The sequence below is a fragment of the Bos javanicus genome, chromosome 10 (assembly GCF_032452875.1).
Source record: "Bos javanicus breed banteng chromosome 10, ARS-OSU_banteng_1.0, whole genome shotgun sequence".
Taxonomy (NCBI): Eukaryota; Metazoa; Chordata; class Mammalia; order Artiodactyla; family Bovidae; genus Bos; species Bos javanicus.
In genome coordinates, this window is record NC_083877.1 from 50176250 (window position 1) to 50199084 (window position 22835).

At 43.5% G+C, this 22835-nt stretch overlaps 1 protein-coding gene across 3 annotated transcripts in view; it reads right to left on the bottom strand.

Annotated features, from left to right (window-relative positions):
• The window catches only part of GCNT3 (glucosaminyl (N-acetyl) transferase 3, mucin type), a 27885-nt gene extending 17264 nt beyond the window's left edge, over positions 1 to 10621 (bottom strand). The window contains exons 1-3 of one of the 3 annotated variants that reach the window (XM_061431130.1): positions 10444 to 10612; positions 8839 to 9024; positions 5437 to 7238 (exon numbers count right to left, since the gene is read on the bottom strand). In XM_061431130.1, the coding sequence (XP_061287114.1) occupies positions 5865 to 7187 (1323 nt within the window). In that variant the 5' untranslated portion in view covers positions 7188 to 7238; positions 8839 to 9024; positions 10444 to 10612 and the 3' untranslated portion in view covers positions 5437 to 5864. Of the gene's footprint in view, positions 1 to 5436; positions 7239 to 8838; positions 9025 to 10443 lie in introns of those variants that run through there. The other 2 variants (XR_009739139.1, XR_009739138.1) reach the window with 2 other exon arrangements.
• Positions 10622 to 22835: the final 12214 nt, after the last annotated feature.

Consider the following 22835-nt stretch of genomic DNA (forward strand, 5'->3'; position numbering starts at 1 on the left):
GAACATAATACTTAGAAAAATTCAAAAACAGGTCACAGAACAGTGGTGTTAGAGAACTTGGATCCACTTACCTGAATGTTGCAGAGCCAATCCACTAACACAGGATGGTGATAAAGGAAAGTACTATTATTTGTGGGCTTCCCTGGTGGCTCAGATGGTAAAGAATCTGCCTGCAATGCATGAGACCCAGGTTTAATCCCTGGACCAGAAAGATCCCTTGGAGAAGGAAATGGCAACCCACTCCAGTATTCTTGCCTGGGAAATCCCATGGACACATGAACCATGAACATGTAGGCCAAAGGGTCACAAAAGAGTCAGTCATGACTGAGCAACCAAACAACAAAAGCAAGCAGACTGGGCAGCTAAATACTCAGAAGACCTGAAATTCCCAATGGTTTTTGGTTTTTAAAGGCAACTTGAGAGGTGTGGGTTGCAGTATGTGTGATCAGGTTGGATGAGGTTTCAGGAATGTTAATCGTCAATCTTCTGGTTCTACCAGTCTGGGGTCTATGATCTTGTGATCCTCCACCAGATGTGAGTCTTAGTTTCTGCAGGACAATTCAAAGATATGTATCAGACTGTTACCTACCTCCCTTCAAGAGGAACTAGAAGTCCTCTGACTCCAATGTTCAAGCTCTTTCTTTCCACATTTATTTTCTCTAGTCATTAATTCGAGTCTGCTCTTTGAAATTTTAGGAATACCTAGGGAGGGAAAGCTTTTCCTACAAACAAGAACTGGAGACACAGAAGGGCTTGTGCCCAGAAGGGCCTTGCAGGGTCCTGCTGGGTTTCAATGTCTGGTTATCTTTGCTGCAGCCTAGGTAGTAACTGGAAAGGGACACAGGAGCCCTCTGGGTTGCTGATAATGTTCTGATTTTTGATCAGGGTTCTAGTTACACAGATTTGTTCACTTTGTAAAAATTATAATCTATGTATTTGGGATTTTTGTACTTTTCCGTGTGTGTGTGTGTGTGTGCACATACTCAGTCTCCCAGTCGTGTCTGACTCAGTCCCAGGGACTATAGCCCACCAGGCTCCTCTCTCCATGGGATTTTCTAGGCAAAAATCCTGGAGTGGGTCGCCATTTCCTACTCCAGGGAATCTTCCCAACCCAGATAGAACCCACATCTCCCGCCTGGGCAGACAGATTCTTGTGCCACGGGAATCCCCCTTGCTGTATGTATATTATACCTAAAATAAAATGTTAATTAAAGAGAAGGATAGAACTCCACAAACTCTACAGACCACCACATTGACCCATCTGTGTACCTCTGAGTCCATCTATCCTGCCTTCAGTCCTGCTGCTGTGGGTGAACTGTCATCTGTGCTTCCATCAGAGACAGGCCCTCTCCTGTGCGCTACATAACAACTCCATCTTCTTCACTAGGATGTCACTCTGGCAGGTAACCCATCTCATCCCTGCATCTTTTCCTCTAGACTAGATCTTTCTCATCAACCGACAAACATGCTATCACTTTACTAATTTTTAGGACAAACACTCTTAACCTTCCATTGTTTTACTTTTATTCTCCTTCTCTTGCCTTAAAGCAAAACTCAAAACATTTATCTATACTGGCCAAAGCCAGATTTGCTCTAACATTCTCTCTGAACCACCTCTAATCATATGCTCACCTCCAAACACCACAAAAAAATTGATCTTATCAATGCCAGCTCTACGTTGTTAAATCCAATAGTCATGTTTTTGTTCTCATTTTAAGCGACTCTCAGTGGTTTGGGGCACAGTCGTCCACTTCCTCATTCCCGAGTCGCTGTTCCAGAACACTGCGCAGCCAGTTGCTTTCCTTCTACTACACCAGCTGCTCCCCTCCAACTCTTCTTTTGTTGGCTCCTCCTTACCTCCATAACCTCTGCATTTCGGAAGGCCCTCAGAACTCATCTGGGAGGCTCTTTTCTATTTCTGTTTACTCCTTGGGGGCTTTCATCCCATTTCATGGCTTTGTATGATATATAAACTGAGGAGCACCAGGTTAAGTGTCTCCAGTCCAGACCTCTCTCCTGAACCCAGACTCCTGTCACAGTCATCCCCTCAGCATCTGTTCTCAGATGTCTAATAGGCATCTTCAATTTTATATCTTCAAAGTCAAACCCATGGTCTTCCCCTAAACAACCACTCTTTCACAGTGTGCCTGTCTTGGTCAATGGTAGCCCTGTCCTCCTAAACTTAACACCCGAACAAAACCACTGGAGTCATCCCTGACTCCTCCACTGCTCTCATAAGCAAACTCCATCTGTCAGCAAACTCTCATATTGATCCTTCAAAACATTCTCAGGATCTGACCACTTTGACCATTTCTCCTGCTGCTACCCGGGTCTTCGCCACTGCTGCAGTGCTGGGATCAGCACGCTGGCCTCTACACTAGCCTCCCTGCCCCCACCCCTGCCTCCCAGCCAGCCAATCTGTCCTCAGTGCAGGATTCAAGCGTTAGATCATGTCAGCCCTCTGCTCGAAACCTTCCAATGGCCTATAATCTCTCAGAGAAGACAAAGTCCACCTTATGGGTCACAAAAGCCATCAGGATACATCCTCTTCCCCTGTATTCTTAACTCTTTCACCCCTCCCTTTCCTCTGCTCCATTTACACCAGTTTCCTTGTTCCTTAAACATGACAGGTGTGTTCCTGCTTCAGGGCTATGCAAGTCTTTCCTCTTGGCCTAGAATGTTCTTCCCCCATTTATCCTCACGGGTCATTCCTTCATCTCCTTCGGATGATTACTCAAATGTTACATTTTTCATTAAAATGTAACCTCCCTGACCTGACCACACTATTTAAAATTTTCCTCCCCACTGGAAGGTCTCATTCACTTCCTTCAATTTCTCTCTAGCATTTGCCTGCTAATATACATATATGTTAACTGTTTATAGTTGTTTTCCCACTGGTATGTGAACAACATTAGCATGGGAATCTCTGTCTGTTTTATTGACTACACTACCCCTGGTGTCAAGAACAATGCCTAGCAAATAGTAAGAGCTTAATTAACATTTGTGGAATGAATGAATGAGCTATTCCATTGCTTGTCATACACTCAAAGCTTCATAGAGATGGGAACTCTATCTCTCTAATGACTGGCTAACTAAGGGAAAGAAGTCACAGTAGATAAATTCAGTTCAGCTGAAGTACTTAAGGCAGGCCATGGATTTAATTATTCTGTTCATTTTTAATTCAAATACTTGTTCTCCCCAAATAAATTATATCATCTGTTTCCAAACAAGATTAACTGCCTTTTCTTCTTTTCTTAAATTTTCACAAAATCAAGAGGGCATATTACAATGGGCAGAGTGTGCAGCAAAAATATAGTGATTAAAACAACACTTATCAACAGTCCACAAATCAAAAGAGGAAATTCAAGCTTTCTAAAGGAATACAAACACAATTGCTCAATTCATCAATAGGATGTTTCCTTTCCAGAGATAAGGTATAGAAACAGATATGAGAGAAGGAAAAATCAACAGATGGGTTGGTTTAATTGTACAATTTCTAAAATACACTAATCTAAGGAGGGCGAAATTTGACCCTTATGATATGAAGACCTTGTGTTTGTTATTAAATAAAGAGCATTTCCTGTTCACCTGAATGTATAAGCTTGTTCCCCCAAAATGATAAGTTCACATTTTAATCTTTTTAATGTATTTATATAAAGACATACTTTTTTTCCCACATGAAAATTTAAAGAGGAAGTTGACTATGAAGCCAAAGACCCAAGTTCTTTTTTCAGGACATGTGTACTTGGAAACTTTTCTGCCCCCTTGCAGCCCACTCAGACGGGGACCAAGGACATTCAAAAGGCTAATAGGTGGAGAGGTCTACAGTCATTGCCGCTAAGGACAGACCTTAAGGGCTCACTGCAGAGCAACTGACTACTCATTAGTCATCTCCATGATGAGAGCAAGGTGACGAGGACCCTGCAACAGTGCAGGTAAGGTGGTGCATTGCCCATTATCAAAGGAATACAACCTTACAGAAGCAATCACTAACTTAGAAAAGTCACTGTGCCAGACAGTCATAGCTATGTCAGGGTACATGGAATGCTGGGGAAGTTGATTGTGAGAGAACACTCGATGAACTGAATCAAAATCAGAAATGAAGAAATACAGGCTCATTGCAGGATCAAATTATACAAGTGAGTGAGTGAGTGAAAGTTGCTCAGTTGTGTTCCAACTCTTTGTGACCCCATGGACTATACAGTCCATGGAATTCTCTAGGCCAGAATACTGGAGTGGATGGCCTTTCCCTTCTCCAGGAGATCGTCCCAACCCAGGGATCAAACCCAGATCTCCCACATTGCAGGCAGATTCTTTACCAGTTGAGCCACAAGGGAAGCCCAAGAATACTGGAATGGGTAGCCTTTCTGTTCTCTAGCAGATTTTCCCAACCTAGGGATCTAACCGGGGTCTCCCTCATTGCAGGTGAGATTCTTTACCAACTGAGCCATCAGGGAAGCCCCAGATTATACAAACTGGTGTATAAATCACTTTTCCAGAATGTACTGTATGCAGAAAACCAGTTCTACCATATACAAGATACACTTATCTGTTTACAAAAGATCACTTCCTCATCACAGAAGAATATAACTTGCAGCTAATTGCCTTCTGATAAAGTGAGATCTCCTTGTAGCTCAAATGGTAAAGAATCTGCCTGTGATGCAGGAGACCAGGGTTCGATCCCTGGGTTGGGAAGATCCTGTGGAGAAGGGAATGGCAATCCACTCCAGTATTCTTGCCTGGAGAATCCCATGGACAGAGGAGCCTGGCGTGACTAAGCAACTAACACAACCTGATAATTATCCCTGGAGTTTTAGAAAAGAAACTGTTTCACTGGGTAACATTTGTTGGGCAGGTGGCCAGAAGGCTGGGGCAGAGAATGCACATACAACATACACACACAACTGTCTCCCCCAAGGAAATGTATAAACCACAAAATCAGTGACCATTCCGTTCACATACCTAAATAAGAGTTTTGACTCAAGAGGCATAAAGATGAGTAACTAGACCTAGTTTATTCTTGTTATCTAAATAATCATTAATACTACAGGCCACCCAGCCCCCGCCAACTAAAATGAGTCCCAGTTTTGACAGTAAATTATACGATGACCTTACCTAATGGCTGCTACAATCTTTGTTATGAAACATTAAGCTTTGGCTGTGAAGCTTGCAAAATTAGTGCTGTAATTTTCCTGTAAGGATATGGATGGTCACATTGGTTAAATCACCCTGGCTTTTTTACTGGCAATGTTAACAAAACAAGGGGGGCTTTACATTCTTGTGCATCAACCATTTATACAGCCTGCCATGATCACTAGGGAATAATGGTGATTCTCTTGCTGGCCACCAGGGATTTCAAATGTCACCAAGAGTTATCAGAAACAGTTTCACGGTTTTATTTCTGGCTTACTAGACCAAAAAAAAAAGAGGTAGAGATTTTAATCAAAAGCTATTTATTAAGTTAATAGTACAAAACAGAAGGCCTTCTGTCCATCAAAGTCCCCTCCCCACTACCAAGCCTAGAATTATTAGGAATGGGCACCTCTAGAGAGTGGAAAACTCAATACCAATTCAACTGAAATCCAGGGTCTCCTCCCACACTTGCCCAGACAGCTGGTTTGTATTATGAACTCAGCGAGAAAGTGTGTGAAGGAGCTATTGGAAGTGGGCTGAGTCAGTGTTCACCCAGGGAAGCAGTCTGCAAGTCAGCATATCTACTCTCCACACTCCAAAAGCAACCCTCTGACCCTGGGGGATGCCATGAATTCCACAGCCCTCGTCCCCCACCCCACACAGTACAGTACGCCCTGGGCATGTTGGCACATGTCCCTGGCCCTTGGGTAGCGATCCGCCCACAGTACAGCTCAAAGTTCAGTCCCATAGATGGCCTTATGACGTAAATACTCTTCTAAGCACTGCAGGACGTTATCATCCACCCTTGGGTCAAACTTGTTTGCCAAGAGGTGATGGTTCTGGAGAATCCAGTGCAGGTCCCCGGCCCCGTAAATGCAGATGGCCCGCTGATGGATTCCAGAGCAGGGTGCATAAGGCGCCCCCATGCTGACATCTCCCTCGTGGCCCTGCCACTTGACCAGCCTGGCGATGGCAGTCATGTCTGAGATGTGATACTTGGGGTGGTAAGGAACAGAGCCAGGCATCCATGGAGCACGCTGAAGGGTGGCCCAGAGGTGTTCGTCGGGGCTATAGGTGTCTTTGACCCATTCAATCAGTCTTTGGGATTTGGGGTTCTCTAAGACATGTTGGACAAAGGCTCGAGAAGCCACAAAATAGGCATTCCCCGTGAACATAGGTAAATTATCAGGGGGAGGGTCCTTCATCTTGCTGGTTAGGTACAGTCTGTCTGTCACCTCATAGCGGTATTTCCAGCGATTTTTTTTGTACTCAGAAGGTATCTCAGACTCCATACTGTTCTTCCCATTCAACATCTTGAGGGCCAGAACCATCTCGGCGTTGGTCTTTATGGGGAAGTCTGTCCCACATGTATTCAGTAAGTATTTCCATGGCACCGAGCTCTGGAGCAAGTCTTCCATACAGTTCAGGTCAGCCTGCACTCTGGACCAGGAGGCATAAACCACTGGAACCAACTTACTGGCCATGAAGACATTGGGGAAGCAGGAAATAATGGCCTTGACTGCCTCTTTGAAAGTTTCTGGGGACTTCACATCCACATGGACACAGTATATGTTCTGAGGGGCATACACAGCTCGCAGCAGCCGTTCAAAGTTTTCAATCTTCTCATGGACCACCATCGAGTATGCAATGGGGAAGTCTAACTCTTCTTTGCTCAGTGGGAACTGTATGAACTTCCTTTGGGCCTTAAACTGCTCACAGTCTCTGGTTATGTTGAGGTAATAGGTGTCAGTGAAAGGCAACCGCTTCTTCTTGACTTCCAGGTTGTCCAGGAGAGCCTGGACCACCGCTTCCTGGTCCCCTCGTGTGATCCCAGAACAGTTGATGGATCTCTTTGCTGGCAGCTTCAGGTTCTTGTACAAGACGTCCCTACAACGCTGACTTTGGAAGTCCCTGGACTCCAGATCCAAGGAATCTACATCACATTTCAACCTGAGAGAAAGCCTCAGAGCAACAACGGCCAGCAGCATATAGCAGCCCAGAGCCCACAGATGATGCCCCCGGCAAAGCTTCTTCTTCCACCCAGTCATCTTCATGGGATGGGAGATCAGTAGAGTTTGGGCACAGGGAAGGTGGAGGAGGAGATCCTTGGACAGAACAAAATGCCTTTAGTTACAAACTAATCCGGAACATCCTCAAGGAACATCAAGTTCAACTCCAGAGTGATGGCAAAGATAGATTTCTTCTCTAGACAAATATCCTCAGTCAAGTCCTGCCTAGGACCCTTGTGGATGGAGATCTGTAACCTGATGCTGCAAACCAGCTGATCATGCTGGGACTGGAGTTAGGACTGGCTCCACCTCCACCCGGGAAAGAGAAAAGGAAGCAGCCCTGGGTACCTGCTGTTGTGGAGGAGTACTGAGTAAGAGGAAGTCCCCACCCTTTATTCCAAGGAAGAGAGGACTTCTGCCCACACCTTACCACCCTGTGTCTAAAATAGCTTTTATCTGGAGGACAGAATTTGTGATTGGTCTAGACAGAAAAGACAGGAAGTTCATACTCTCACCTTCAGTTCTAGAAATCCAAAGTGCTTTTAAAAGATAAAGTTCACTTCTTGGTCTTATTTGACAGTTCATATTTTAGATGCTTTCACCACACATAATTCACTGGTTAGATATAGCATTTAGCCATGCTTTAAAGAAAATGTTCTTAAACAAGTACAAAAAATTGAACATAATTCCAAAAATACATTGTAGTTATTCATATAGATAACTCTCAGTCGACTCAGATTTACAGTCTATCCAGGGACTTTCCTGGTGGTCCAGTAGTTAAGACTTCACGCTTCAAAGGCAGTGGGTGCAGGTTCAATCCCTGGTTGTAGAACTAATATCCCACATGCTGCACAGTGAGGCCAAACATAGATAAATAAAATATATCTACACACATGGAGAAGGAAATGGCAACCCACTCCAGTATTCTTGCCTGGAGAATTCCATGGACAGAGGAGCCCGGCAGGCTACAGTCCCTGGGGTCGCAAGAGTCAGACACGACTTTGCGACTCAACCATCCACACACAGAGACACACGGAGCTATGCATATCAGTATTTAATGAGTGCTTTCTATGAGTCAGAAGTATTTCTTTACGTTGTCCTGTTGGATCTTCACAACGTGCTTAAGACACAGTATTATTAAGCCTCTTTTATAGAGAGGAAAACAGAAGCTAAATAACTTGCCAAATACCACATACTTATAAGAAGCAAATCTGGGACTCATCCATATTCCCTGGTCCCCCCCAGTTTGTGTGCGTGCGTGTGCGTGCGTGTGTGTGTGTGTGTGTGTGTGTGTGTCTGTAAGCTTGATTCTTGTTCCTCCACCACAGTTACATTTTAAATATAATACAGGGTACTTAGAAACTACTAGGTAAAAAAATAAACAAGGTCCTATATACAGTACAGGGAACTATATTCAATATCCTGTGACAAAACATAACGAAAAAGAATATGAAAAAGTATGTATTTAAATGTCTATTTGAATCACTAGGATACTTAGTACCAAAGAAAACCAGATACTATAGGGGGGGGGGAAATTCCTAAAAGGTGAGAAAGAGAAACAAAATGTGACATATCCTTCCAGCAATAACTCTTTTCCCTTATCACAATCTCCTTTGATGCATAAGATTGTATCCACTTGAGGGATAACTTATGGAAATCTAAGAGGAAGGAAAAATGAACAATAAAGAAAACTCACCTTTAATCGCTTCTGTCCTATCTAGGGAAGATCTATTGCCACGGTGTGTTTCTTTTTCCAAGGGTCGGGTTCTGTGGAAGCGAACATGAACACCATATCTCCTGGTCTCCTTTCAGCCTCTCCAGAATATGTTTTCTAACTTCCACAGGACATCCAAGAGACTGTGGCAGGCTCCTCCCTTAATCTCTGTAAAGTAAAGACCAGCAGGTGCCTCCGTCACTCACCCGGCTTCCTGCTCTCAGATAAGAGAGCAAGCTCAGATATATCATTCAGGATCATATTTGCAAGAACGAGTCGCTGAGGGAGGTGAGCAAGCAGAAAAAAATGCTGGCAATGTCTGAGAAGGCAAGCAGCTTTTTGATCCAGAACAGTCCAGTTTGTAGCCATGCTCTCCTGCTGCAAAATCATTCATAACCTGTCAATACTCATGCAAGAACCCGAAAGCTTTTTTCCCTCCTAACAAGGAACCATGAACACATACAGGTGTGCCCTCGCCTTCTTTTGACCTGGAGATCAGATATTACTCCCCTTACGTTCCCTGAAGACTGAAGCAAAAAAAAAAAAAAAAGACTGAAGCAATAAAAATGACCTTCAAAGTTGTTTCTTTTGTTGTTTTATTTGAAAGGGAAAAGTAAGTAAAAAACAGTTTGTTCTTTCATGGAAACTTCTCAAAAAAATAAACAAAAAATCCATTTGCTTTTCCATGACTGTTAATAATCTTTAGGCTGTAGAAAGATCCTTGAGGTTCCAAATTGTAGATCTCCCTCACTAATGTTTGAGACTTTAGGGTTCTTGGCAGTCTGAACAAAGGATAACGCCAAGAGAGTCATAGATGGTTTTGGCAATACAGTGTGAAAAATGCCTCCTTCAAAACTGCTGGCAGGGACTTTGCTGACAGGTTTTTCCCTGATGGTCCAGTGGTTAACACTATGACCTCCCAAAGTAGGGGGCACAGGTTCAATTTCTAGGTAGGGAACTAAGATCCTCATATGCCACACCCAAGAAAACACAAAAAACTGCTCACATTGCTTGCCACTCTTTCTCTCTCTCACCCTCAAGCCACTTCTCCAAAAACGCAGCATTCCTCATCAAATGTTTGAAATAGCAAATTTAATATTAATAATTTCATGGAAAGAATTTAACTAGGTATCAAGTAAGTAAGTGAAAGTCAGGGGAGGGATAGTCGATGCTAAATTATTAGGGAAGTAGCAATTGCCAGAGAAGGCGATGGCACCCCACTCCAGTACTCTTGCCTGGAAAATCCCATGGACAGAGGAGCCTGGTAGGCTGCAGTCCATGGGGTCGCTAAGAGTCGGACATGACTGAGCAACTTCACTTTCACTTTTCACTTCCATGCATTGGAGAAGAAAATGGCAACCCACTCCCATGTTCTTGCCTGGAGGATCCCAGGGACAGGGGAGCCTGGTGGGCTGCCGTCTGTGGGGTTGCACAGAGTCAGACACGACTGAAGCGACTTGGCAGCAGCAGCAGCAATTGCTGGAAGGAGGGAGATACTTAGGAACTGTTTACTTGAGAATTGGGGAAGAGGGGTGCCAATAAGGAGCAACTCAGACCTCTGAGATGGGAACTCTAAGCAGATGGTACTTGGGTCACTGAGCTCAGTGGAGATCCTCTTTGCCTGAGATCCAGACCTCTCCTGAAGAGCCTAGTGTCTCTGTCCTCCGTTACTGTTAACCGGATTCAGTGCAGGCACGTAAAGGAATGGCCACAGCAAGGAAAAAGGGAGTTGCCATGGTGATGCTAACAGAAGCAATGTACAGAGAAAGACAACAGGAAGTTCCGCCTCCAGCCTCCCTCCAGCGCCCCCTATTGGCAGAGTGTAACAGGGGGCACTGATAAAGCACTAACATGATTTGCAGACTCCCCTATTCCATATAACAAAGGTGAGTCCAGAAGGGCAGGCTTCATGTAAAGACAACAGTGTAATATCCGGGATGAGTTAGTGCTGCCTTCCTTCTACGAGAACTGTTTACGCAGCCCCCAGTAAAGCATCGGGAATTTAGGTCTTTTCCTTTTGGGGAACCTCCTCTGCCTGTTTATGGAGGCTTCCCTGGTAGGCTAGTGGTAAAGATGTAAGAGACGTGGGTTCGATCCTTGGGTCGGGAAGATCTCCTGAAGAAAGGAATGGCAACCCACTCTAGTATTCTTGCCTGGAGAATCCCATGGACAGAGGAGCCTGGCGGGCTATAGTCCATAGAGTTGCAAAGAGTCAGAGGTGACAAGCAACTTAGCATGCACTGCCGGTTTCTGACTATAGATGAAGACAAACCAAGGGCAGGCAGCCATATGGAGTCATATGCGCCCCCTCTGATGCCCCCTCCCTCCATCAGCTCTTGTCTTCTGCCAGCTTTGGTCACTCTGAGGCAAAAACAATTAAAGGATAACACTGGATGTAGCAAAATCTTTCTAATTTGTTTTATATCTTTCTTTGCTTTGATGACCTCCTCAAAGTCCCACCATCTTTCCCATTAAAAAAAAAAAAATTCACAATCTTTCAATAGAGATATATCTTAAATATTTTATTTTTAAGGTAACCTAAACAGATATCCACTTTGTTAAATATATGCTAATAGAACATTAACAAATGGTGGATATATTTTGTTAAGATAGTCTACATATTAGCAACACCAAGTGGCTGGTAGTTATGGGCACACCTGGGTTTTGGCAGGAGAGATCTAGCTCTGAATCCTGGCTCTGTTACTTTCTAGCTGTGTGTTCATTGGCAGATTCTTTAATCCCTCTGTGCTTCAACGACTTCCTGTATATAGGTGGGGCTATATATATAATACCCATTTTATTGAATTGTTGTAAAGATTAAGCAAGATAACATATGAGAGACAGAGGAGCCTGGTGTTCTGCAATCCATAGGGTTGCAAAGAGTTGGATACCACTTATCGACTGAACAACAACAGTGAGCAGCTTGACTTTAAAGCTGGCATATGCAGGTTACTGTTAGGTAGTCTCCAATGGGGCCTAGTTTTCTCACAGAATAGCTCAAGGAGGGTACAAATAGTGTTCTTTAACTCTGGATCAAGAGAAAATGTTGATGCTGGTGATGTGGCTAGATGGGTAGATCAGGGGAGAGACCTGGAATTGGCCCCTTCTCTGTGCTCTTCGTCTAAGTGGTCAGTATTAGCACTGCAGGGAGGAGGGGTAAGTGTAAGCTGACCCCAGGGAAATTCAGGAGAGAAAACAATGGCTGGAGAGAGACACAGGAAGATCAGGAGCCAGGCAACCCGCAGAGATCACAGTACAGCAGATTCCACACCTAACTCCGTGCTGGCCTTGAAGAGAAAGTTCAGCACTGGCAAGAGGGAGGAACAGGGGACTGCCCCATGGTTAAGAATCTGCCTTGCAATGCAGGGGACACAGGTTCCATCTGTGACTGGGTAACTAAGATCCCACATGCCGTCAGGCAACTAAGGCTGTGTACCACAATTACTGAGCCCCTGTGCCACAACTAGAAAGTCTGAGCAACACGAGGAAGACCCCTAGTGCCACAACTGAGACCCAATACAGATAGTAAAATGAATAAATAAATACTTTAAAAAAAAAAAAAAGAAGAAGAAGAAGAAGAAAGGAGGAACAGCCCATTCTCAGAGTACCTGGCGACCAAGCAAGTTTCAAGGCAGGAACCCAGACCTAGGAAATTAATCCCTTCATGTGGGTTTCTTTTAGCCTTGTTGAGATACAATAAAGCCAAGTGAGCCTGGGGACAAAGATATTTTCAAGTCCGGAGCAATGAAACTGATGAGGGCCCTGGTGGCTCAGTGGTTAAGAATTCACCTGTCACTGCAGGAGACACAGGTTCGATCCCTCTATCAGGAAGACCCCTTGGAGGAGGGAATGGCAACCCACCCCAGTATTCTTGCTGGGAAAATCCCACTGGGGTCACAAAGAGTCGCACATGACTGAGCATACACGTACACACACACACACTCACCTCCCTCAAGTATTGAAAATAAAAGCAACATTAAGCCCAATAATAAATATAAATCTGACACAGTCCTGAGTTATCACAAGGACTATTGCTTTGGTTTCATTTCTGAAATAGCAGACTTTTCGCACTCAGACCACTCAACACTTTTCTCCTAATCATGAGTTTCATCTGATTACTGGCAAACAGTTTTACCTGCTTCTGTGGTCTTTAATCACAAACCTCTGTCTGTGAAATGGTCTAGGAGTTTCAACAATGGGGAAACTGAGGCAGGCTCACCATGATGGATCTGGAAGAATGCAGTAGAGTTTGGTGTTAACCTTGAGGGAGGTAGAGGGAACCCTGGGCTTCCCAGAGGGCACAGCAGTAAAGAATCTACCTCCCAATGCAGGAGACTCAAGAGACACAGTTTCCATCCCTGGGTCAGGAAGATCCCCTGGAGTAGGAAATGACAACCCACTCCAGTATTCTTGCCTGGAGAATCCCACGGACAGAGGAGACTGGCAGCCTACTCTGAGAAAGACTGCAAAGAGTCGGACACAGCCCAGTGTGCACAAACGCACACACACCCAGCAAGAGGGTCAGAGGAAGGTCCAGGCAGCAGAGATCCAACCATTTGATGCTGAGTTTACAAATTAGCAAATGCATCCTTTTACTTATTTCATTAGGGTGGTATTCACCTCTAGTATCTGTCAGTTTTGTCCTCTCATTAACTGCAAGCTCCTGAAAACATATTCGTTCTCTCTCACTTCATAGTGCAGTAGGTATTAGCAGAATTCTAAGGCTCCCCAGAAGAGAAAGTTTGCATGTGGTCAGAGAGAGCAAGGGGAGCCCCACTGACTGGCTAAGGAGAAGGGGCCATGACTCAGAGACAGAGGAAATAGATAACCAAGCCAAGTTAATACGTTATCAGATAGGTCGAACTGGAGTCTGAAAGAGAGAGAAGGTGCTGAGAAAGGTGGGGTGTAGGCACTTTAAGCCCTAACCTCATTCAATGTTCTGTATCAGTACGCTCTTGGAGAAGATGGACTATGGCCTCTAGCCACAGAGAAGTGGTTCAGAGGCCCAGCGTGATCATCTTTGTCTCCAATCAGGGGTGTAGAACACAACTCAGGCTCAGCTAAGGCTGGCTGGCTGGGGGCACTCTCTGGTCCCACACAAAACTCTCCCTCCCCCTGGACACACTCCACACTTCTAAAGAAAAAAGATTCAAGAAAGAAAAGAAAAAAAGGAAGAAGAAGAAAAAAAAAAACCCACAGAACTCAGTAAGAACTTACTCGCTAAATGCAGAGGAAACTTCTGAGAGAAAAGAAGAAAACAATCTCCTCAGGTAAACTAATCCAGCTCTCCCTGCTCCTCCCATTCCCAAGGTGGATCACTCGCTAAGTTATAAAGGAAGCCCCTTTTCCTCACTCTCTCTGCCCTCACTTTTGGGTGATGCTCTGCTTTCTACCAAGCCCAGGGTTCCTGCTTCTCAGCACCACAGATGGAAGGGCAGCCATGGCCAGGCTTTGTCTGTGCCACCCCAACTCCCACTCCATGAACACATCAAGACACACTTGTTCGTCCTCATTGTGGTGTCATGAGCCCAAGGGCAAGGACCGTTTCTGACTCAGATCTGCCTCCTTACAGCAGCTCGTGCGAGAATTTGCAAATGACGATGCACCAGAAAGGTTTCCTGAATCCAACAGCATCCTTGGTGTCCCTTGAAGGTCCTCTAAGTACTGGAGTCATGAAACCAAGGCTTACTAATAATTACTGGACTTGATGGATAGAGGCACCCTCCAACTGTACACAAAAATACAATACCACAGAGTTGAAGCCAATTGAAATCCAAGCAGCATTAATGGAATCAATTTTGCTTAAGAAACTTCCTCAGAAGAAACCCTCCAAAATTGAAATTTAAAGGCATATTAATTTGAGATGATGTTATCTCCTACTGAGTCATTATAAAGTAACCTTTTAAAGGGAACCTGTAACAAATGACATATACAATGACACTGTTTTATTCACTCACTGCATTTAACATTGAGGAAGCTGCTAACATTTCAGTATTAGAGATACCAAGTGGATTAAGACAGTCCCTACTCTCAAGCTGAATATTCATTGGAAGGACTGATACTGAAGCTGAAGCTCCAATACATTGGCCACCTGATGTCAAGAGCTGCCTCACTGGAAAAGAACCTGATGCTGGGAAAGAGTGAGGGCAGGAGGAGAAGGGGATGACAGAGGATGTGATGGTTGGATGGCATCACTGACTCAATGGACATAAGTTTGAGCAAACTCCAGGAGACTGTTAAGGACAGGGAAGCCGGGAGTGCTACAGTGGGGTCACAAAGAGTCAGACATGACTTAGCAACTGAACAACAACTATAAACAAAGTTGTTTATAGTCCTGTGTGGGAGAAATGTTTAAAGTAGATTATAATGCCATGTATAAGTGCAAAAAAAGATATGTGTTGGATATAATGGAGGACCAGAGTTTAAAACTAAAAAAAGAGATGGTTAGAAGTACAAGTGCAAACAATTTAGTGTAGATTTTAGTGAAATCTAGAAAGAGAAAATTAAGAATTTGTCTGAATGCCTCCTGCATTGTTTCAGGAAGGATCTTGGCTGATCGTTACAAGAGGAACAGATATTATGGATTAAAGAAAACATCCCCTTATGGAAGTCATTTGGAAAAAGAATGTTAGATCCCTACCCCACACTATAAACATAAATAAACTACAGATTAAACCCAAAAGGAAAAGACAGTTCTAAAATTTCAGGAAATATACAGAATGATGATACTTAGGTTAGGAAAGTACTTTAACTATTATACCAAAACCTGAAAATTATAAACAAAAAAGAAACAGATTTGACTGTGAAAAAATCATAAACAAAAATACAATTTAAAGTGTAAAATGGGCTTCTAGGAAAGCTCCTTAAAAGGGAGAGGCTAAGCCCTTCTTTCCTCTCTTTTTATTATCATGAAAGCAGATGTAATGGTTGGAGCTCTGGCAGCTACTTAGGACCTGGAGGCAACATTGAGGAAGGGAGCCATCAAGCCCCTTTACCAGTTCTAGACTGCCTACTTCTAGGCTTCATTTATATGAGAAAGAAATTTTCTGCCTTATGTGGCCACTATTTTTTCAGGTCTCTGACATGAATCACAGATGCAAAAGCTGTTTCCTAACTCAGGGACATTTAGAAACATAGGTATGAAACAGGCATAGGTTTCAGGGGAGTAAAAAGAAGTTCTGAAACCTGCAAAGTTCAGAACAGGAGCTCTAATTTCTGTACTCTCTACCACCACCTCTCCCATCTCTATAACACCACCACCATTATTGTTTCTTATTTGAAAACACATTTCAGGGAAACGTCTGGAAAGGAATGTACTAAAATATTAACCATGGTATTCTGGGTTATGTGATTGTTGCTGGTTTTCAGTTTCCCCTTTTTGTCTCATCAGTTTTCTGATTTATCTAGAATGCACAGGCATTCTATTTTTTTAATTTTTAAAAAAAGCTATTTTAGAATCATCTTCAGATCAGTCGCTCAGTCTTGTCCGACTCTTTGTTACCCCATGAATCACAGAACGCCAGGCCTCCCTGTCCATCACCAACTCACGGAGTTCACTCAGACTCACGTCCATCGAGTCAGTGATGCCATCCAGCCATCTCATCCTCTGTCGTCCCCTTCTCCTCCTGCCCCCAATCCCTCCCAGCATCAGAGTCTTTTCCAATGAGTCAACTCTTCGCATGAGGTGGCCAAAGTACTGCAGTTTCAGCTTTAGCATCATTCCTTCCAAAGAACACCCAGGGCTGATCTCCTTTAGAATGGACTGGTTGGATCTCCTTGCAGTCCAAGGGACTCTCAAGAGTCTTCTCCAACACCACACTTCAAAAGCATCAATTCCTTGGTGCTCAGCCTTCTTCACAGTCCAACTCTCACATCCATACATGACCACAGGAAAAACCATAGCCTTGACTAGACAAACCTTTGTTGGCAAAGTAATGTCTCTGCTTTTCAATATGCTATCTAGATTGGTCATAACTTTCCTTCCAAGGAGTAAGCGTCTTTTAATTTCATGTCTGCAGTCACCATCTGCAGTGATTTTGGATCTTAGGAAGCAAAACAAAATAGTGCTCTCCACTCTTTAATAATAGCCACGATGTGGAAGCAATCTAATGTCCATTGATAGAGGAATGGATAAAGATGTGGTATCTTTATACAATGGAATATTACTTAGCCACAAAAAATGAAATAATGCCATTTGCAGCAACACGGATAGAGCTAGACATTATCTCACTAAGTGAAAAAAGTCAGAGAAAAACAAATGCCATATGATATCACATATATGTAGAATCTGAAATATGATACAAATGAACTTGTTTACAAAACAGAAACAGTCTAACAAACAGGAAACAAATTTATGGTTACAAAGGAGGAAAGGGGCTAGGGGAGAGATAAATTGGGAATTGGGGATCAGCAGACTCAAATGACTATATATAAAATAAACAACAAGGTCCTACTGTATAGCACAGGGAACCATATTCCATATCCTGTAATAAACAATAAAAAAGAATATGAAAAGAAATATATATATATATGAATCACTTTGCTATATACCAGAAACTAACACAGTATTTTAAATCAACTATAGTTCAATTAAAAAAAAAAAATCATGCTGTCTTTGATTGCAGAAGTCAAGCCTGATGCTTTTTCTTTATTTTACCTCTTTGCAGGTCTGTGTGAACAGATCTAGTCTTTATTTGGGGGAGGGGGATGCGTAATGTAGGATTGTGTGTATGTGCATGTATTTAAGTCTAGCTGGATACTAATAGAAAATATCTTTTTAATGTAAAATTGGACGTTCTAACAAGAACCTAAATAAAATAATTGAAACGCTTGCACCACCGAACACCAAGTGCCCCTTCACTCATATTATCTCTTAAAGGAAAATGACCACCATGCCAACTCATAGGGAAAGATTAAAATGCATTAGATGACAAAACAACACATATCTTGGTTCTAGTTTCTTGAGCTTAAAAAACAAAATAGAAATAAAAAAACTACTGGCCCTTCATGCCGTCCTTTTGGAGAGCACAAAAAGAAAGTACTTCTAGGATGGGACCCTCTCTAGCTATCTGAGCCCATAAGATCATATCTACCGTACACCCTAGGATGGGACCCTCTCTAGCTATCTGAGCCCATAAGGTCATATCTACTGTACACCCTGTGGACCCCTAGCAGGTTTCGCGTGTGTGGTTATGGTCATCGCCATCTTTCAGTCATAGACTGTTGCAACAACATGCTGCACCCTGGGTGGAGAGAGTCTACCTTCTTGGGTGGGGAGCAGAGGGCAAGGTGAGGAGGAGGAGTGCAGGCTTGTAGGAACCAGTGGTGTCTGTGACTTCTCCCCCACCTACACCTGCTGGTCGGAAAGGCAGAGTGGATTCCTGAGCAACTGGGAGGCCAGACAGACCAAACTCGGTCCATGGTACCTCTCAAGGCTTCAAATACTGTAGTTCCAGCTCATGGGAGGCTAGTTTTGTCTTTTTTTTTTTTCCTTTGTTACTTTTTTCAAACTGAAGGATGATTGATTTATAGGGTCATGTTTGTTTCAGGTGTACAGCACAGTGACTCAGTTACATATGTATATACAGTGACTCAGATGGTAAAGAATTTGCCTGCAGTTCAGGAGACCTGGGTGTGATCCCTGGGTCGGGAAGATCCCCTGGAGAAAGGAATAGCCACCCACTCCAGTATTCTTGCCTGGAGAATCCCATGGAAAAAGGAAATGGGTGGGCTATAGTCCATGGGGTTGCAAAGAGTTGGACATAGCTGAGTGACTTTCACTCATATATATATATATTCCTTTTCAGATTCTTTTCCCTTGTAGGTTATTACAGAGTATTAAGTACAAGCATTGTCTTTGCCCTGGATAGTAAAGCTGGGCAGCTGCAGCCCACGTCCGGCCTGGGTACACTTCCCATGGTTGACAGTGAACAGGAGCCCATGGTGGAATGGGTGTGGAATTCAGGGATTCAAAACAGAAATTGGACCTCTTTCTCCTTGGGAAGCTCTCAGACCCTCTCCCTGCCTCCATTATCTCCTCCATACCAACAGGCATGCACTGGTAAACAAGAGCCATGCAAATATCATACAGTCATGGAGGAGCTCACAGTTTAGTAGGGAAGAGCAATCAACAGTCAAGGACAATTAAGTGTGGAAAGTACCAAGGATACTCGTACCAAGTAGAAAGCTCTGTGGGAAACTGGGATCCCTGGAAGACATCCTGAAGGAGGTAGCCTTTAGGCTCATACTGGATGAGTGTACAGATCTGTCAGGCAAAGAGTAGAGTTAGAGGAAACAGTCAGGCTGAAGGTTCAACTTAGTTGCCTTATCCTCAAGAGAACAATAGCGTTCCTCACCCTAGCATGAGATCAAGAATTTCTCCCACTTTACATTCAGCTCCTGGAAATGACCACTTCTCCGCTCAGCTCTGGACTTTGACCCAGTTTACTGCCTCCACCCAGAGGGAAAGGCCACCCCTGCCACCTCTGGGCCTCAGCTTGGTTGTGACCCCCTGCTTCCTTGTCCTCTTAAGATCCTGAAACATTACTTCATCATAGTATTTCCCAACACTGTCTCCACGATGTCATAAATTCCTTCAGTTGCAAGGACCATGCTTTCTGGCCCACCTCTTAATCCCTGAAGGCTTGCAAATAATAAGCAACATGGACTGAAACATATTGTGTTCCAAGCACAGTCTCAAGCCCTTCACATTTAATTCTCACAACAAATCCTGCAAGGCAGAGAGACACGGAGGAACTTACTCAAGACTACACAACTAGCAGGTGGCAGGGTCAGAATTTCTACCACGGGGTCTGACCTGACAACCACTCCCTTGTCCGCAATTCACTGACCACACTAGGAATACAGTTCCTAGCCAGGCTGCCTCTCCTGGAGCAATTCCAGCTCGGCCTCTGCCTCTCCCTGAGATCCATCGAGAACGCAGGCTTTACCTTCATTGGGCCTCAGTTTCTCCACTCACAGTGGAAGGTAGAGTGGATCATGTCTAAGGGGAGAAATTAACCTGCCCAAGAAGAGCACCATGTAATGGGTTCACACACAGGCAATCAGTTTCAGAGTCAGTTTACTTAAGCTCACTCTCACTGCCTCAGGGGCACAACAAACATTTATGGAATTAGTGAGTAACCAGGTGGTTGAATGGCTGAAACCTGCCCTTCTCTGAAGGGAGGGAAGATCACTGAATCCATCCAGAAACCTAATGACTGAATCATGGTAGGAAACTTCTAGAAAAATGCATACCAACAGCAGTGAACATATATTATTATTATTATTATTATTGTGTGTGTGTGTGTGTGCATGCTCAGTTGTATCCAACTCTTTGTGACGCTATGAACTGCAACCTTCCAGGCTCCTATGTCCATGGGGTTTCCCAGGCAAGAGTACTGAAGTGGGTTGCCTTTTCCCCCTCCAGGATATCTTCCCAACCCTGGGATCGAACCCATGTCTCTTGCTTCTCCTATGTTGGCAGGTGAATTCTTTACCACTGAGTCACCTGGGAAGCCAATATTATCATGATGATGATGAAAAAAGAGGATTCTGTTTTATCTGCCCTTTTGAATCTTGCTTTTTTCTCTCTACAATACACACTGAAAATCATTCACTGTCCATACATTTTTGTCAATGTAAATGAAGTTATTCCCAATGCATTTCCAATTATAAAAATTGCTACATTAAAAATTATAGTTTTGTGTATTTGTTCAGTTATTTTTATTGACTAAATTACTAAAAGAATAATTTCTAGGTCAAAGATTATACAGCTTTAAAATTGTCTAAATTGGCACTACCCAAAAGGCACCCCACTCCAGTACTCTTGCCTGGAAAATCCCATGGAGGAAGGAGCCTGGAAGGCTGCAATCCATGGGGTCCCTAAGAGTCGTACCCGACTGAGCAACTTCACTTTCACTTTCATGCATTGGAGCAGGAAATGGCAACCCACTCCAGTGTTCTTGCCTGGAGAATCCCAGGGACGGGGGAGCCTGGCGGGCTGCCGTCTATGGGGTCACACAGAGTCGGACGCGACTAAAGCGACTTAGCAGCAGCAGCAGCAAAAGGTTTTACCCACTTTAACCACAAAAGTAATTGTTTCCCCTCAGCATTCCCGGATATTATCTTTCTTTTTTGTCTTTCCCACAATCAGAAGATGACAAATGCTATCCCACTATGATTTCTGTCTACTTTTCTTTGATTATTAGTGAGCTTGAGCTTCTTTTCCTGTTTTTGGCCATTTGCTTTTTTTCTTGGCCACACTGTGAGGCTTGCAGAATCTTAGTTCCCCAACTAGGAATTGAACTCAAGCCCTAGCAGTGACAGTGCTAAGTACTAACCACTAGACGACCAGGGAAGTCCCTGTATTTCTTCTTACATTTCTTTCCTGTTGATTTTTTTCTGTCCATTTTTCTATAGGGCTGTTAGTTTTTCTAACTGATTTGTAAGAGCTCTTTGAATTTATCAGTTATTTATCCTTTGTTCTGGTTTTAGAGGCATTTCCTCCCAATGTGTTGTTTGACTATGTTTTATGGGGTTCTTTCCAACGGTCAACATTGATGTATTGAAGTTTGCAGTTATCTTAAATGTAGTTGAATTTATCTATACTTTCGCTTTGGCTTCTGAAATTCATATAGTGCATAGAATGCTCATTTCCACTCCAGGGCCATACAACTATTCACTTACATTTTCTTTAAAAAGATTTTGTGATTTTTAACATTTAAATTTTGGATTCATCTGGAATATATTTTGATGTATGGAATGAAATAGGCAAGGTAATGATTATAATAGGATCAAACAACTATGCTTTGAAATAAAGCTGTGAGCCTTTTGACTTGGCACTTCAGGAAAATGCCAAGCACCAGTGAATGGAGGGGAGGTGGGGGCATGAGGACCTAAGAACACAGTGCTGCCTGAAGGGGGAGTGTCACTAAGCTCTAAAAATACATTCAATTTTGATTACATAAACACCAGTTCATGATTTTGAAAAACCACACAGTGCTGGTGATTTTGTGAGGAATATCAGAACCTGAATAAAGAAAGAGAAAGCAAACAAACTAAATCTTAATTCGTATTATATAATGGGATTTTTGGTGCCTCAGATGGTAAAGAATCTGCCTACAATGAGGGAAAGGGTTTGATCCCTGGGTCAGGAAGATCCCTTGGAGAAGGGAATGGCTACCCACTCCAGTATTCTTGCCTAGAGAATTCCATGGACAGGGGAGCCTGGCAGGCTACAGCCCATGGGCTCACAAAGAATGAGACACAACTGAGCCACATACACACCACATGAAATGTTACTACCTCTATTAAGAAGCATTTAATCTTGGCTACATTCTGAGTGACAGAGCTCAGGTATTAAATACGATACTCTAAGTGGGGCTCTAATCACAATCCCGATTGAGGAAAGAAAAGTGATATGGTACACATTGTGATCCAGACACTTGTGCAAAGACAAACAGCATCTGACACAAAGCTGACTCAATTATACTTGTAGGGGGGAAAGTTTTTTAAGCAGCTAACACACTTATCGGTTCTTGGTGGGAGAAGCACAAAAAGGAGAGTTTAGAAGGTGGTGTTCGTGCAGGAAAATGAAGTAGCACTGGGAGGCCAGGGGGCTGGAAGAAAGCAGAAACAGCCAGTGGAAAGCAAACAGATTAACTACAGGAGTATCAGGAAAAACCAGCCACACAATCCAATGAGTGGCAGAAGAAGGAAGCCAGACAGCCCTTACCAGGGTAAAGGCAGGCAAGATACTAAAGCTCAAGGAATGTTGGTCAAGATTGCCCTGAGAAGTTCTGATTGAAGCCCGAAACGCTTGGGTTAACTGGCACTCCCTTCCTCATGCCCATGAATGCAACCATTTTCGGCCCTGCAATGGAAATGGAATGGAAATGATGGGGAAAGAGGTAACACCTGGGATTTATCGAGTGCAGTGGAATGACATAATGGAAAGGAAACAACAAGGGAAGAGGTAA